Source organism: Culicoides brevitarsis, chromosome 2 (assembly GCF_036172545.1).
Source record: "Culicoides brevitarsis isolate CSIRO-B50_1 chromosome 2, AGI_CSIRO_Cbre_v1, whole genome shotgun sequence".
Lineage (NCBI taxonomy): Eukaryota > Metazoa > Arthropoda > Insecta > Diptera > Ceratopogonidae > Culicoides > Culicoides brevitarsis.
This window is the reverse complement of record NC_087086.1, coordinates 9,304,939-9,323,021: the sequence shown is the minus strand read 5'-3', so window position 1 is coordinate 9,323,021 and position 18,083 is coordinate 9,304,939. Positions and strand designations below refer to the sequence as shown.

Genomic DNA, 18,083 nt, shown 5'->3' with positions numbered 1-18,083 from the left:
GTTTTCAACAATTTAAGAAATTTAAAGTAAAAAAAAATAAATTAACAAATAATTACTGTCGAAAAAAATTGTAAAATTTAAAATAATTAAATAAAAAAAATAATAATTAAAAATTATGGATTTCAAAAGCTTTTTTAAGTTAAATTAATTAATTAATTAAAAATTAAAATAAAAAAATTAAAATTTATTTAAAAAAAGCAATTTAATTAAATTATTTATTAATTAAATTAATTTTTTTGAATATAATTATTATGAGAATTTTTTTGAATTTAAATAAAAAAAATATTTTTTTAAAAAATGATATTTAAAAAAAATGTGCAAAACAAAATTGTTTGTTAAGTTTGAAAAGAAAAAAAAAAAGAATTTTTTAACAAAAATGCAAAAAAAAAATCAATTTTAACTACCTTTATCCTGAAAATCAAATTTTTCAACCAAAATTAGACATTTTTTTATAAAAAGTTTTTCAAATATTGCATTAAATTTTAAAAACAAGTTAAAATTTTGCTAAGTTTGACAAAAATTATGAAAAATTCAAAATTAAAGCTTAATGTTTAAATAAAAAAAATATAAATTAAAAGAAAAATTTTTCTGATTAAAAAATTAAAAATAAAGCCAAAATTAAGCTTATACCTAAACGATTTTTTTTACAAAAATAACTTTAAAATATTAATTAAAATTAAAATTGGTCGTTAAAATTGCTCAAAATATCAATTTTCGTTAAAAAAATCATTTTTAGAAGTTTTTACTCAAAAAAGATAAAATTTCATTAAAATTCCTTCAAAAATTTCTAAATTAAAATAAATTTGTGAAAAATTTCTCATTTTAGTTCGAAAGTAAATATCGCAAGTAATTTTTCTTTTTAACGGGTAAATTAATCTCTTATGAAATTTATTGTCTTAAATTTTATTTAAACATAAAAATATTATTTAGAAATCTCCTTTTTTACGAGTACAACTTGGGATCGTATCTTCCCTCAAAATTCGCTCGATCACGTTCCGCTTGTTCTTCTGCGAATCTTGGGTTCGTTTTTGCCTCTTGAGCACGTCTCTCCTCCGCAAGTCTTATTCCTGCGTAGATCTCGTCTAAGCCTTTTTGGATTTCCGCCGGGATTGGAGGCGGCGTTGGCAAATGATTACCATGAACACGGAAACCTAAAAGAAAATTTGATGAAAAAATATTTTTTTTAATGAAAAATTCGGGGAAATTACTCACCATGTTCATCGGCTTTGTAATGCGACGTGATAATTTGACCGTCGGGCGCTTCATATGTGAAAGTTCCCTCTTGGACCAAGACTCCGTTCGGGTTTGCTTGGTTGGCATCCTTCAAATATCCCGTTTCTTCGGCCAAAATGTGATTTCCCGTCTCGAAAGCTGTCTTGTAACTGCCATCCACGCCCTGTTCTTTGTTGTATTTGAGAATTGGGACCCATGTTGTCGTCTTCAAGTCATCTACGTGCCCTTGTTGGGCATAACAAAAGGTAGCGAGCGAGAGAATTACCTGAAAATATAAAAAAAAATAATTTAATTGACCTAATTTTTCAATTTAAGTAAAAAAAAATTGTTGTGAACTTGAACTTTTACAGCTCTTCATTGTTCGCATTCACTCGCTAATCACTCAAATCATTTATTTGGTAACAAACAACGAATTTGACACACTTTTTCGGCTCAATGACGCCGCTACATGCGAGAAGAAATGAAATGTAGGTGAATCTCTGCCTCGTCGTTGCTTTTGTTATTTAACAGCAGTACGAATAATCTCTAAGTTATAACCCACATTTTTTCCATTTTGCCTTTTAACGCATCTTTCCCGTACAAAAAACGATCATAAAACTGCATACAACTCTCGGATTATGTAATTTCTCTCCGAACCGATGAACGACCGGCTTTTAATAGTCACGTAAAGTTCGAGTAATACTTTCGCTTTCGTACGAAATGCAAATAGATGACGGGAGAGCAATAACCGTCTCTTGCCATTTCTGGTGTAGATTATTATTTTTTATAATTTATAGGCAATTATACAGCAAAAAATTGCTATTGTTCAATTTTCAGTTTGAATGGCTCGTAATTTGTGTTTTCAATGTGAAGCTATTGTTTGAAAATGGGAAGTTTACTGCAAAAAAAAGTGATTTGAATGCATTTTTTAACATGTAGAAAGGTTACGAGGGAGATCGATGACCTGAAACGTGCCGCCGCGTTTGATAGAAATGTCGTTCGGGGCGACAAGTGATTAAAAAAAAGTTGGAAATTGCGAAAAATTTGCATTAGAGTGACGAAAAATCTGGATTTTTAATAAAATTTTAGGTTATGTAATAAAAAAAAATTTGAAAATTAAAATGAAGTCATTTGGTTTGAAACTTTACCAAAAAAATTTTTTTTAATAATTTTTTATTCAAATATTTTTTTAATTAATTTTTTTTTAAATATATTTTTTAATTAATTTTTTTTTAAATATTTTTTTTAAATATTTTTTTTTTAGATATTTTTTTTTTTAAATATTTTTTTTTTAATATATTTTTTTTTAAATTTTTTTTTTTATATTTTTTTTATTTTTTTTTTTTATTATTTTTTTAAAATTTTTTTTAAATAATTTTTTTTTATTATTTTTTTAAATATTTTCAAAATATTTTTTTCAAATAATTTTTTTTAAATAAATTTTTTTAAATATTTTTTTAAATAATAATTTTTTATGATAAATTTCTTTAAAAAAAAATTAAAAAAAAAATTGTACTAACCAATGCTTTCATTTTCGAATCACTTTTTATCAAATTTGGTATAAAAATCACTTATTTTTTAAAAAATTCACTTTTATCCTAAAAAAAATCACGAAAACTCTGCTTCCAAAGAAAGTGTTCAAGCAACTGCGAGATAAGTGTTTACCGTTACTCGTATTTATATATTTTCCTCATATTCCTTCAAACAAACAAACAAAACCATTTGAATGTTGTACGAAGTGTTGCGTGTGCCTGTCGCGTAGGTTTTTTTTTGTTTGTTCCTCAAAACCGTCTCGATATGTGTACCGTTTACTAAATGAGATATGAGAGAATTATGTGCAATAAAATGCAAATGTTTTACAAGCAGCCTACCATCAATCTTATTTTTTTTTCAGTATCGTGTGTATTTTTACGATATTTGTCTAAATTAGAGCTAATTAATGTGATATTCGTTTAAGGCAGAAATTTGAAGCTTTTGTTGTTCGGCTTTTGTTTAATAATAATAATAATTTTTTTTCTTTAAATATAATATATTTACTTTGGTATTAAAAAATATTGTGTGAATGAAAATATTTGGCAATTTTTTTTTTTTTTTGACGAAATGTCTAGAAATGACTCGATATTGAATGACATGTGTGTTATTTGTTTATTGCAAAAGCCGATTATTGTTAAAGTAAATGAATTTTTGACGATGGAGACGCCTTGTTGAGGAATTTTTGCTGATTTGAAATAAAATTTCTTAATTTTTATCGAATATCGTTGAAATGTGCATTGGGATTTACAAATTTTATAACAAATTTATGAATTTATCAAATCCCAATGCAAATTTTAAAAAAATTGTGAATATTTGAACACTTTTTTTTACCAGAAAAGACAATTTTTTGATGCTAAATTCGGAAAATTTTATCAAAATTTTTAAAATATGCATTGGGACTAGTTTTTTTTAAAGAATGCTAATGACGTTTGAATAATTGAAATTGAATCAAAATTGAAAATTTTGAACTTTTTAAAATTTTTATAAATTTGCTTGAAATAAAATCCAAAAATTTAAAAAAAAAATTTGCATCGGGACTCTTAAAAAATTTGAAAAAATTATGAACCCCAATGCACATTTTAATTATTCACATTTTTTTTTATAAATTTGGTAAAGGAAGACGCAGTTTTGAAGAATTTTTACAGATTTTGGCATCATTTTAACCTAAAAACTCTCAAAATACACACTGGGACTCGAATTTTTTGAAAATTTTAAAATCCCAATGCACATTTCAATTATTCACTAAAAATTTGATGAAATTTTTCCAATGGAAACAGTTTTTTAAATAATTTTTATAAACCAATGAAACTTTTTTTAATTATTTTTTTCGAAATCTAACTAGAATTTGTGAATTTTATTTAAAAAAATTTAATCCCAGTGCACATTTCAAAAATTAAAACTCAAATTTTAGCCATTTTTACAGTAAAAAATACAAATTTAATCGTCATTGCTTAAAAATTTTTATTATTTAGATTGCTTTGTGAACAAAAAAGCGTCAAAAAATAAATAAATTTCTCTAATTGGGAAAATCTTCGTGAAATTTCAACTGAAAAAAAAATAAATATTTTCATCTGGGTTATAAGTGGCTTACAAATTTACAATACAAAACGAAATTTGTACGATTGCGAGTTAAGTACGTCAAAAAAAAGTAGGATTTATCGATATTTCTCCCATTGTTTCCAATATTCCTCCGTTTGCATCTCCGCCAAACGCGACAACGTTCGATCGAAAGCAAACAACTCCTCTTCACCCGTAAAGATATTGGCAGAAACGTCTGTCGAGTCTTTCGACAACTTCAAATCGTCCATCAGCATGCGATGTTCGTCGCTTTCGTGCAAATCCTCGGGACGTTCCTTCGAAAAGAGATCCTTGTGAGGCACATCGGCGGCAATTACGACACGAATTCGATGGTCGTATAACGTGTCGATGAGCGTAATAAAACGACGTGCTTGCGATTTTACTTTTAAATTTAACTGAGGTACATCGCGGATGAGAATCGTGTGGAAATACTGCGAGAGAACGAGATAATCGCTTGCGGCAAGGGCCTAAAAATTAAGGAAATTAAAAAAAATTCGAAGGAATTTAGGGAAATATTTACGCGATTGCATAATTCGTTGAAATTTGTGTCGAGAACCTGTCCACAGGTCTTTTCAAAAGTTAAATTTCTGCCCAAATGAGTGAACGTTTTCGGTCGAATTGTGTCATTTTCCTTCGAACAGAGGATTTTGAACGTTTTATTCATCAAATCGTTGGCATCGCATTCAGTTTTACTAAAAAAAAAAAATTAAAAATTTTAAAAAAAAATTTTTTTAAAGGACTAAAAATCGATTTTCTTACACATAATAATGCGCAGATCCCTTTCCCAACTTCGAAGCACGATAATCTGTGCCTGAATCGAGCATAACAGTGTCACAATGGGACTTTAGCACCGCAATAAATGGCACGAAATTACTTCGTTGCAAGCCGTTTTTGTACAAATCGTCGGGCGATCGATTACTTGTGGCCACAACGACAGCTCCATTATGAAACATGTGCGTGAAAAGTCGTTTGAGGATCATCGCATCCGCAATATCCGTCACTTGGAACTCATCGAAGCAAATGAGCCACGTTTTGGCAGCGATACGTTCAGCAACTGGCTTAATAGGATCATAATCCCGCGTTTTCTCACCCGCTGCCGCTAATTGTTGCTTCACTTCATGAATCTGCTTGTGAACATCAACCATGAACGAGTTAAAGTGCACCCGAGACTTTTGCGGAATTTCCGTGCAACAATCGAAGAACAAATCCATCAACATGGTCTTTCCTTCGCCAACACTTCCATAGATGTAAAGTCCTTTCGGGAGATTTTTATCCCTCTCCTTACTGCTTTTCTTATCCGCATCTGATTTTCCGAAGATATTAAACCATTTCGAGACGGAAGAGTCGTTCGTCACAGGTACAGGTTGATATCCACGTATTTTCTCGAAAACTACTTGCAAACTCTGTGCGACACGTAATTGATGCCCATCAGCAAGCAATTGTCCCTTTTTGACACGATCTTGTAAGACGTGTAGGGGACCTGGCTTCACACTGCTGCACCATCGATACTGATAAGAGCTATTTTTAACGATGATCAAGAGACGAGCGTTGCGTTGAAGGCCAATGCCAACACCTTGAGACCACATTTTTGCACTTTTCGATCAACTGTCGGTCCGAACGAGCACGCACATTATCAAGGGCGATGCGGGAAATTGCGAATTTTGATTGCTTTTGATTTAGATTCCGCACGAATCGGCCAAAAGGAGCCTAAATTGACAGGATTTTGTTTGGAACACTGTTATGTAAATGTTATGTGTTTATCATTCGTGTGTGTGTGTGTGTGTGTGTGTGATAGTTGTCAAAATCAGCTGATGTCGAGGTAGATCCGCTATTTGTTTCAAGATGGCGCCAAAATTTGATGGGCTATGTGATAAATCGCACATATGCATTTTTGACAAAATTGAATTAAGAATGAGAAAATATGCTTTAAGACGAGTATTTTAAGATACATTGAGAAATTTTCAAAAATTTTTAAAAAATATGAGTTTTTTTTAATTTGCCAGATCGCACAATTGCAATGAAAAGGATAAATCGCATAATTGCCAAGTAACTTGGCAAAAAATTTCAAATAGGAAAAATGCAAAAATTTTATTCCAAATTATTTTATGCAATAAAAAAATGCTAAAAAAAAATTTTTTTTAAATAATTTTGCTTCAAAAACCAAAATTTTCAAAAAAGCTCTGGTTTTAATTTTCAAAGTCAATTTGGCAGAAACCCTTGATACGAATTTGGAAAAATGTATATCAATTTTTTTAAATGGCAGATTTTGGTAAAATTTTGAATTCTGAAATTAAAATATTTAAAATGTAAAAATTTTTTAAAAGATTTTTTGACATATATTTAAATTAAGGAAAAAAGTCAATACAAAAATAAATAAATTTCACTTTTATAACTCATATAAATTTCAATATTATTTAATTTTCAAAATGAAAATTAATTGTTTTCAGAGCATTGAACTAACATTGAAAAAAAAATTTCATAAAAAAATCTTTTAAAAAATTTAAAAAAATAAATTTAATGTTTTTCGAAAAAAAAATTCTTGTAAAAATATCATTTTCAATACAAAAGTTTAAAAAAAAATTTTAAAAATTCTTTAAAAAAATATGAAAATAGACCAAAAAAACGGTTATTTTTTAAGATTTTTTTTTTATTTTGTTCCATTGGATTTTCGGCTTTTGAAATGGGGCATGGGACAAAAAGTTCAAAAAAAAAAAAATTTGGAGCGGCCTTACGTATTTTTTATCGCTTATGGGCGATCTGGCACATTGCAATTAAAGAGATATTTTCGAACATTTTTTGAAATTTTCTCAATGTATCTGAAAGTACTCGTCTTTCTGCATATTTTCTCATTTTTAACTCAATTTGTCCAAAAAGTGCATATGTGCTATTTATCACATTAGCCCTTCATTTGTTGAAAATTTTTTTAAAGAAGCCTTTGTTCACGTTAACAGAACATCAGTGAAGTTTTTTGATTAGTAATTGTTTGAAATTATCGAAAAAAAGGAACAAAAACTTACCAAAAATCCGTAAAAGTTAAAACTTACTCTTAAATTTTCTTATTCCTTCTTCAAATCATCCTCAAGATCCTAAAAAAATTTTTAAAAATTTATAAAATTTTTAAAATTATTTTTTTTAAACAAATTGATTAAAAACGCCAATTTACGAGCTTAAAAAGTTTTTAAATCACATCCTCTTCTAATAATTTTCAAGTGCTTTCACTTTTTCCGTAAACACTCTTTGGCGCGATAACGAAAGAATGTGTACCGTTAGTTTCCTGATCTACTTTCTTATCAAAAAATTTTTTGATTTCGTTTAACCGATTAAATTTATGCTCGTATGACACATTCTTCTCTTTATCAATATGTATTAGAAACAATCAGAAATATTTTTTTTATTATTTTACAATCAATTCCGGTTGCCAAAAAAAAAATGAGGATCTGCACGTACGCGATTGGATGACTGCCGACACGTCTCCGTTACTTGAGAAGCTTATCAAGCAATTAACCATAGAATTAATTTATGAAGTACTGAGATAAGGCGCGAAATGTTATAAATAGTCGGGAAAAGTTTCCCTTTCCAACAGTTTTACCAAAACCCTTCTTTGGTAGAGATATCGAAATAACTTGCTCTCGAAATTACTTTGACGTCACAAAATGACTCAGAAAATAGTAATTTTAATACTTTTATCAGTAGCTTGCATTGTGCAATCGTATAGTGTGGAAACTCTTGAAAATGGAATTGACTTGCGGTTGCATCCTGGCGAAAATTGTTACCGGCAATGCAAACAGGGACAAACAAAAATTTGTTATTTTAAGTTTGTGATGGAGCATTATCAAGCAATGGGAGTGTAAGTAGGACTTTTTTTAACGGAAGATTTTTTTATATAATGAAAAAATATTTAATCAAAACTATCGGGAAAATTTATCGACTTAATTACATGAAAAGTTCTTGAGTAAAAAAATCAAAATATTTTGGCTTAAAAAAACTAAAAAAAAATTTTAAATTAAGTTTAAGGAAAAGGAAAAAAAATATAACTTTTCGACTATAGTTTGAGGATTTTTTATAAAAATGAAAAATTTAATTTTTTGTAATTTGACTTTAAATGACTTTTACTGAAGAAAAAATTAATTAAATTTTTCCTAAATTATTAATAATAATAATTAATTAATTAATTAATCAATCAATTAATTTTAATTTTCGACTTTAAAATTTTTCCTTATATTTAACTGTGAAAAATAATTTTCTCGAAAAGATAAGGAAATTTTATATAATAAAATTAATATTTTTTTTTACATTTTTAAGAATTTTTTTTATATTTTATAAAATTTATTATTTAAAAATTTCAATTTAAAAATATATTTTTTTTTTTGAAAATTTGTTAATATTCTCAACTATTTTTGTCAAAATTAATTTTTTTTTACAATTTTTTGGGATTTAATGTTTTTAATATTTTTTTTTTATATTTTTTTTGTTTTTTTTTTTCAAATATTATCTCTAAATATTTTAATTTTATCAAATTTTTGAATTTTTTCTTAATTTTTTTTAATTTATTTTAATTTATTTATTTTTTTATGATTTATTTTCAATTCTTTTTTTTTTGTAATTAATTTTTTTTAATATTTATGTCTTAATATTTGCAGTATATTAAATTTTTAATTTTTTTTAATTGTTAAAATTTATGTAATTTTTTTAATTTTAAAAAATAATTTTTTTGTCATTTTTTACGTTTTTTACACAAAAAATACGACCGCAAATCTTTCGTTCCATCATAAAATCTGAAAATTTCAATTTTTCGAAATCTCATAAACTATAAAAAAAATTAATTTCAATAAAAATCTTACCTTTTCAGTGCTTGCGGAAAATGTTCCGAAGGAGTTCTCGAAGATTGCTTCCATCCGCATTGCATCTCCGTGGATGGATTTGAGCGCGGCGTCACAAGTATCAATCGTCAAATCCCTTCGCCGCCCATTCATGTCTGCCATAACGATAAAATCGTCGTTGATGTCGTGAATTCCATGGCTGGCAGCTCCGCGTCTCTCCATTGGCACGGATTACACATGCGAAACACTCAAATGTACGACGGAGTTCCTTACGTCACGCAGGTAAATGTCCTCTTAGAAATTTTTTTATCAGTGCCTCATTTTTTTTTTGTCTTTAGTGTCCCATAAATTACGGGCAAACGTTCCGTTATCAGTTTAAAGCATCCGAATCTGGAACGCAATTTTATCACTCGCATGCAGGTCATCATAAAATCAACGGACAATTTGGCTCGATGGTGATCCGGAGAGGCGATAAGGAGCCACATCGTCAATTGTACGACTTTGATATCAAAGAACACACGATGATTGTCTCAGATTGGGTTCACGATTATGCGGAAATGTTTGTGCCGGGACTTCCGTCACGTGCTCCCGGAATGAATCCCGAAAACATTTTGATCAACGGAAAAGGAATTTACCCCGAATTCAACACAAAATCCCCAATTGAGGTCTTCAAAGTCGCGAAAAACAAAAAATATCGCTTCCGTTTCATCAATTCCGCGAGTTTTAGTTGCCCGGTGCAAGTTCAAATGGAGTCACATTCACTTGACATCATCGCCAGTGACTCTTATGACACTCAGCCCGTCACAGTTGACACTTTGATAGCAACTGGAGGCGAGAGATATGATTTTATAATCAACGCGAATCAAGATTTCGGCTCGTATTGCTTAAAGTTGCAGTTGGTAGGGGCTTGTAAGGCTTCCAAAATTGAACAATTCGCGATTTTGCAGTATTCGAAGGATGAAAATCACACGGTGACTTTGGAAGATTACAAAAATGCGCGAGATTTGGTTGAAAAATGCCGCGAAACGACGTTTAAAGAGGAGAATTTCATGAATCATCCGAATACGACGTGCTTCGATGAGGATCATAACAGTCATTGTGCTGCGGATTTGGTCTCCTTGGATGTCGATGAGAAGCTTTTGAGGGAAAAAGTTGACGAGAGGTACTATTTGAGCTTTAATAATTATTTTGTGTCACCCGATGAGCTGTTTGAGGAAGGGAGATATGAACATTTTTTGAGTAAGTATAATTTTTTTCATTAAATTATAATTAAATTTTTAAATTAAATTAAAATTTAATTTTTTATTTAATTTAATTAAATTTTTCTTTTATTTTAATTAAAATTTTTTTTTAAATTTTAATTTTTTAAAAAACTTTTTTTTTATTTTAATTAAATTTTTATTAAATTTTTTTAATTTTTATTTAATTTTAATTAATTTTTTCTTTTATTTTAATTAAAATTTTTATTTTTTTTATTAAATTTTATTTTCATTTTAATTGTTTTTTAAAAAAATTTTTATAAAATTTTAATTAAATTTTTATTCAATTTTTATTTAATTTTATTAATTTTTTATTTAATTTTAAAAATTTTTATTCAATTTTAATTCCAAATTTTTTTTTTTTTAATTTAATTTTTTATTTTGTTTTAATTGTTTTTTAAAAAATTTTTTATTCAATTTTAATTTTTTATTCAAATTTAATTTAATTTAAATTTTTATTTATATATTTAAATTTAATTTTATTTAATTTTTTTTATTTTAATTTTTTTTTATTTTTTTTTTTTAAATTTAAATTTTCATTTTAATTGTTTTTTAAAAAAATTTTTATAAAATTTTAATTAAATTTTTATTCAATTTTTATTTTAATTAAATTTTAATTATTTTTTTTTAAATTTTTAATTTAATTTTAATTTTGGTAATTTTAATTTTTTTTAAATTTTAATCTTTTATTTTTAAATTATTATATTTTTTAATTTTTTTTAGATCCCGCAAGTAATTTGCTCTTCCAATCAGGCATGAACAACATTTCCTTCGCATGGCCAACCTTCAGTCTCATGACACAACCCAAAGAAATCGACGAAAATATGTTCTGTGACGAGAATCGACAACCAAAAAGTTGCGAAGATCGAACTTTGTGTCATTGCATCCATCGGAAGAAGATTCCTCTCAACTCTGTGGTTGAATTTGTGTTAATTGACGAGAATCGGGTCATCAGCACGATGTCACATCCCTTCCATATGCACGGATACGGACTCACATTAACGCAAATGGGACAATTTAGGGAAAAATTGACCGTTGAATTGTTCAAAGAGCTTGAAGCGAGTGGCGAAATTGCCACAAAAGTCGGAAAAACTGCAGCAATTAAAGACACAATTGCGATTCCAAGTGCTGGATATGCTGTTTTCCGCATCCGCGCCGATAATCCCGGGTTTTGGTTGATTCATTGTCACATTGATCATCACTTTGCCACGGGAATGGCGATGTTACTGCAAGTTGGCAAGACGAAACATTTCCCAAAAGTCCCGAAAAACTTCCCCGAATGCAATAATTTTTTGCCAAACGTCAAAAATTTAGATTAAAAACGAATTTTTTATAGAAAAATAAATTTTATTTATTAAATTAAAGCTTTAAACTACGTCCTCAGTTTAGGAACGACTTCCTTAAACAAAAAATTAACAATTTCCGGTTGAACGACGAGTCGATCCTCGATTCCGGTACAACTCAAGTACACAGGTTTCCCAATTTTCTTCGTAATTTTGAAGGCAATGTCTTCAGCGGTGCTATCGCCCGTTTCCAAAATTGTCGTTTTCACAACTTCGTTCGTGGGCATCTTCATTGCCATGGCAAATCCATCGAAAACTTCACCCTCAGCTGGTCCAATGTAGATAAAATACGACTCTGCCATCTCCAACACGCGAAAATTGAATTTGTGATCGTGAATTTCCGTCGTAAATAGTTGGGAAGTCAGCATTTTTGAAGGTAATTTAAAGGAAAAAATTAAAATTTTAAAGAGTCATTCACCGGGTTTGTTTTTATTTACATTCGGAAACGTCAAAGTGACTTTCGTTAAGTTTTCGGCGTTGTTCATGAATGACGTTGGAAGTTTATTTTTAAATATTATCTTATCAGAAGATGGTTTTTATCAATGTTTCCGCAGAATCAAAGCGTCATGCGACTTTATCACGAATCGTTCAAATTGTTAATTGCAAGTAAACAAAGCTTTATATTGCTTTAAGATAATTAAAAAAATAGAACTTTGATTAGAAACGTAAAATTTTGGGGATTTTTTTTTAATGTCATAAAAAAATTGTCAAAAAAAAATATTTTAATTTTAATTTTATTGAAAAAAAAAATAAATTTTAATCTTGCCAAAAAATAAATATATTTAATTTTAATTTTATTGGCAAAAAAATTCAATCACTAAATAAAGTTTAAGTTCATAAAAATTATTTAATTAATTTTTTTTATTTCAAATTTAGCTTTCAAAAATATTCCAAAATTTTTAATAAAAAAGAAAAATAAAAAAAAATTTATTATTTTTACAAAAAAAATTTTTTTAACTATTTTTTTTAAATATTTTTATTTATACATTTTGAATTATTTTGTTACATTGCTAATTAAAAATAATTTTTTTACATATTAAAAAAAAGACAAAAAATTAAAAAAAAAATTAAAAAAAAATTTTGCAAAAAAAAATTTTTTTAAAAAAATTTTTAATCTATTTATTAATTAATTCTTAAATATTTCTGAACTTTATTAAAATACTTAAACTTTATTTAATGATTGACTTTTTTTTTTAAAAAATTGAAATATTAAATTAATTTTATTTTTAAATTTTAATTTTATACATTTTGAATGAAATTTTGTTACATTGCTTATTTTTACATTAAAAAGTTCGAAAAAAAAATTATAAAAAGTGAAAATTATTTTACGATTTTTTTTAAATTTTTAATCTATTTATTAATTAATTATTAAATATTTCTGAACTTTATGAAGATACTTAAATATTATTTAATGATTGACTTTTTTTCAATAAAATTTAAATTAAATATATTTTCTTTTTTAATAAACTTAAAATGACTTAATTATTTTTTTTTAATAAAATAATTTTTTTAAATAAATAATTTTATGACATTAAAATCCCAAAAATTTTACGAAATTTGTCAAAAAAAATGTTAATTTTCTAAAATATTCTAATTCTAACATTCGCATTCTAAAATGAATTTTTTTCATAAAAAATAAATGAATAATGATAGTCTTCAAACTTATTCAAATTCTAGAAGCTTCAAAAAATTATTTTTACCTTCGTTCTTTAAAAAAAATCTAAAAAAAAATAAATTTAATTAGAAATAACTTTTATTATTTTAAAAATTTTTAAATAATATATTTTAGTTTTTTTTTTAAATTATTTAAGTCAATGAATTAAAAATAGTTTTTGAAAAAAAAATCAAAATTAATTTAATTTGAAATTATTAAATATTTTAAATTAATTAATAATTATTATTCTTTTAATTAAATTATTTTAAATTTAATTAGGATCAAAAAAAAAATTTTTTTTCATCTAAAATAAATTATCTACACCTCTGACATCGCTTCATTAATTGCCTTTTCTACAAAAAAAAAAACAATTTGAACAACATTTTTTTATTATAAAAACATCAAAATTATCGGACACACACACCGGGTATTCGACTCCTCAATTTTTTGCGTATTTGGGCATATTGGCACGAAAAAAAAATTGAACAAAAAAAAATGTTACGGGAAATAAAATTACGATTGGAATGCATTTATGCGAAAAATAAAATTAAATAAAGAGATGGTATTTGCTGCCGTTTCTTTTCGCTTGTTTTGTGTTCGAATGCGTTAATTTGTGGAGTTTCTTCTGCAACTCTTCATCGCTTCATCCCCGCATTTTGTGTCCTTTGAGACTTGAAAACGCGCTTTTGTTGTGCCAGCGACAATTTTCTGCATTCCTCGATGGTACGACGAAGACAATAAATGGTGTTCGCCATTTTGTGCGGTGCAATCAAAGTAAGTGAGCAAAAAAAAACGGAAAAAATGAAACAGAAGAACGGAGGAAAACGTGTTTGCATCTGTTCCTAAGAACGCAACGTCAATTGATTATTATCAATGAATTTTTTTTTTATTGTTGCTTTATCAATAATTTTTTTTTTAATTTTAGGAGTCAACAGTAATCCAGCTCGTAAAATTTGATGCGATTAGCTTTGATGTACGTGGCTGCTTGAATCAGGCGTTGCACTTTCATCTTGTCGTTCGGACACAGCCGAAAACTCTTTAAATTCGGAAATTTTTGCACCAACTCAACCTCATCGATATTCGTGAACTGATTATTGGCGACATTCAATTCCTTCAATTTCCCATAATTCCGAAAGAAATTCAAACTGAGACTTTTCAAATTATTTCCACTCAAATCCAAACGTTCCAATTTTCGACATCCCACAAAAGCGTTCGCTTCAATTTGCTTCAAACCCAAATTGCTCGCCCAAATTTCCTCGACATTTGGAAAAGTATCGCAAATTTGGCTCGTCAACGTGTGCATCTGCGATCCGTCAAGTCCGCCTCCGAGACTCACAAAAATCACATCTTTCGCCGGAATGTTGCTCCGAACGTCGAAAAAGACCGTTTTCGAGAGATTTAAGTTGCTAAAGTAGCAAAACCCGTGCGAGCAATCCGCTGTGAAGATTTCTCGCTGTTGGGCAGGCAGCGAATGAGCAGTTGCGAAAATAATTGCCACTAAAAAGGGAAAAATCATCGTCGATCGAAAGTCAATTAAATACTGAAGAACTTCATCAAAAAAAAAATAAAGACAAGTTGAGGTGTCGATAAGATAGCGAACGACGACGAACAAGACGATAAGATATGGAATTTAGAATTTGATAAGAGTGCGTCATGGATACTACCGATAAATTGAGTGCACGTAGAGGGCATTCCTCGAAAATTTGCGGTTTATTTGGGTTTTTGATAAATATTTCATTGATTTGGATTGATTACAAGCAATAAATTTTGCAGAGAGATAAGGTAATTAAATTATTTTTTGCAGCAATTAATGATAAAATTTTAACCGATAAGAGATAAGGAAAGTTATTTTTTGTGGAAAAATTGAATTATGGTGAAATATTAGAAAAAGATTAAATTTATCCAAAATAAGATAAAAAAAAAATTATTGAAATTTAAATTTAAAGTGAGTTTTTAAATATTATAAAAAATATTCAATGATTAAATAAAAATAATATAAATAATTAAAAAAAAATAAAATTTAATAATTTAAAAATAATATAAAAAAATATTAAACAATTCAATAAAAAATATTCTTTCAATGAACATAAAATTACTAAATTTTTAAGTTTAAACTGAAAATTAAAGAGAGATAATTAAAGTGAAGTAATAATAAATTTAAGAAAAAATCCTTCAAATTGTAAAGTGAGAAAAATAAAGAGAAAATTAATGCAAGATTTAAACCAAAAAAAATTAAATAATAAAAATCGTAAAAATGAAAAAAAAATGAATCAAATAAAAATTTCAAATTGATATCTGACATGAAAAGAAGAAAATTCCATTAAAAAACAACAAATTATTTCCGGTAAAGTATTGAAAGAATATTTTTTATTAAATTTTTTAATATTTTTTATATTATTTTTAAATTATTTAGTTAAATAATTTAATTTTTTTTTTAAATTATTAAGTTTATATTATTTTTTATTTAATAATTGAATATTTTTTATAATATTTAAAAACTCACTTAAATTTTTTCAATAAATTTCTTTTTTTCTTATTTAAAATAAATTATTTTTCAAATTTAATCTTCTATTAATATTTCATAAAAACTCCAATTTTCCTCAAAAAATATCCTTATCTCTTATCGGTTAGAATTAAAAAAAAAAAGTGAATGATTTTTCAATTATTAAAAATTTAAATATTTTTATCGTAAAAATTAAAATATTTAATATGAAATTTTAAAAAATCTATATTTAAAGATAAAGCCTTAAATTTATATTGCTATAAATATTTTTTTTTATGAAAAATTTTTTTGAAAAAATTAGTAAAATAAATTTATTTTATATTTTATTTATTTTATTATTTTTTTGTTGATTATTAAATTATATTTTTTCCATTTTTTTATTTATTTTTTTTATTATTTTATTAATTTAATTTAATTATTTTTTTTTAATTTATTATTATTTCTTATTTATTAAGTTATTTATTTTAAAATTAATATTATTAATAAACATTTTTTGATATTATTATTTTAATTAATTAATTAATTATTATTTATAATTAATTAATCATCTATTTTTGATAATATTTTTTTTTTTTTGTCAAATTATCTACAATATTTTACTCGTTTTTAATTAATTTAATATTTTTTTAAGAAATTAAATAAATTTTAATTTAAATAATAATTCATAAACGCAAAATTAAAATGCAAAATATTTTTTTTAAATATCTAAATTATCTCGTATAAATTTTTTGATTAAGTGTTGTCGAAGTAAAAGAAGCTAATTTACACAAAAAAATTAAAATTAGCTGATAATGTATCAAAAACAATTTAAAAACGATTTTCAAATCTTTTAACAATAAAAACTCATCTAATAAAATTACTTCCTTCCCAATTCCCTCAAAGAAAAAAAAAGCATTTCTCCTTTCATATCAAAATTCCTCAGAAAACAAAACTTTCAACGAACAAACAAAATATTCAAGTTTCATAACTCTATCAATGTTGTAACGTAATCCATTTCCAGCGAACGAACGAGTGTTTCAACAAAAACATCCAAGATCATAAAATACGAGAAATTGCAACAAAAGATTCTTCTCATATTTCATCCAAAGTTACAACATCAAGGTAAATTTCCTCCCGCAACCCATTCATGTCTCTATCCCGCCATCCAGTTCTTGTCGCCAGAACATTCATCAAGAAACGTAAACGATGGAAATTTATCGAAACACACACACACACACACACGCGCAAAACACACAGGAACTCGAGAAACGTCGGAATTCAATTATTTATCTAGCAGTTACTTAAATCATCATCATCATTATTAAATAAAAATGTTCACTTTTCATCATTTTTGCGCTCAGATCTACTAAACTACTGTGGCGGAAACGCAAAAAAAAATTATTAAATCAATAAAATGCGATTTTTCTCGTATATTTCACAGGAATTCGTGCTGACGATGGATTTTCTGAGGCTCCGCCCAGCTGAGGGCTTGTCTACGGAACGAGTATCTACAGAGCAACGGTTATCGGATTATAAATTTATCCATTTTGTTTTGTCGATCGTTGAGGAAATTTCATGTTTCCCGTACAGAAGCGCGGTTGTGTGAGGAAAACAAAGACAAAGAGAGAGAATTAAGGGTTCAGTTTGTATTTCATTTTAGTAATCAAGTTGTACTCGACTCGTATTGACACATTCTACGAAAATTGAACCGCGCGACGCGCTCAAGATTTTTTTTTTCTCTTGCGAAAAAAAAAATAAAATAAAATAAATTGACGACGAAGAAACTGAAAAAGTGCATAAATAAATATTTCCAACATTTTTCTATTAATTGAATTAAAGGAAAATATTATTTGAAGTGCGGTGCGACGGCAAATTCGGCAAGTCATCAAAAAATAGCAACGATTCGAAGAATTTCTTCTGTAATGTCAACCATCTGAGGAATTGAACACAAACAAAAAAAAATTTGTGGATTATTTTTAGCCGTTGGTGATTTGGAAAAAAAAACAAAAAAAAAGACCGAAAAAAAATTTTAGAATTTAATTGAAAAAAAAATAGCAAACATCACTCAACAATTTAAAAATAAAATTCTTTTGAGAAATCGCGTCGTGTGTGCTTCAAGCCAATACATAATTAAATTTACGCCCAGGAGACTTTATAAACTTTCGTCAAAAAATCCGAAAAATTCAAAATAAAATTGCAAAC

At 26.7% G+C, this 18,083-nt stretch overlaps 3 protein-coding genes across 3 annotated transcripts; 1 reads left to right on the top strand and 2 right to left on the bottom strand.

The window, feature by feature from the left end:
* Nucleotides 1–942: 942 nt before the first annotated feature.
* On the bottom strand, nt 943–1,974 carry LOC134828461 (endocuticle structural glycoprotein SgAbd-4). Its single transcript, XM_063841441.1, has 3 exons — nt 1,930–1,974; nt 1,213–1,498; nt 943–1,151 (listed from the first exon to the last, which is right to left on the bottom strand). The coding sequence occupies exons 1-3, from the start codon at nt 1,972–1,974 to the stop codon at nt 943–945; spliced, it is 540 nt and encodes a 179-aa protein (XP_063697511.1).
* Nucleotides 1,975–4,187: 2,213 nt separating this feature from the next.
* Nucleotides 4,188–6,101, bottom strand: LOC134829644 (putative ATPase N2B). The gene is made up of 3 exons (XM_063842835.1): nt 5,083–6,101; nt 4,844–5,015; nt 4,188–4,790 (listed from the first exon to the last, which is right to left on the bottom strand). Exons 1-3 carry the CDS (start codon nt 5,907–5,909, stop codon nt 4,401–4,403), a joined length of 1,389 nt encoding a protein of 462 aa, XP_063698905.1. The 5' UTR covers nt 5,910–6,101; the 3' UTR covers nt 4,188–4,400.
* A 1,817-nt stretch (nt 6,102–7,918) lies between these two features.
* On the top strand, nt 7,919–12,161 carry LOC134830148 (uncharacterized). The gene is made up of 4 exons (XM_063843538.1): nt 7,919–8,170; nt 9,173–9,425; nt 9,482–10,382; nt 11,126–12,161. Exons 1-4 carry the CDS (start codon nt 7,977–7,979, stop codon nt 11,719–11,721), a joined length of 1,944 nt encoding a protein of 647 aa, XP_063699608.1. The 5' UTR covers nt 7,919–7,976; the 3' UTR covers nt 11,722–12,161.
* The last annotated feature ends 5,922 nt before the right edge of the window (nt 12,162–18,083 follow it).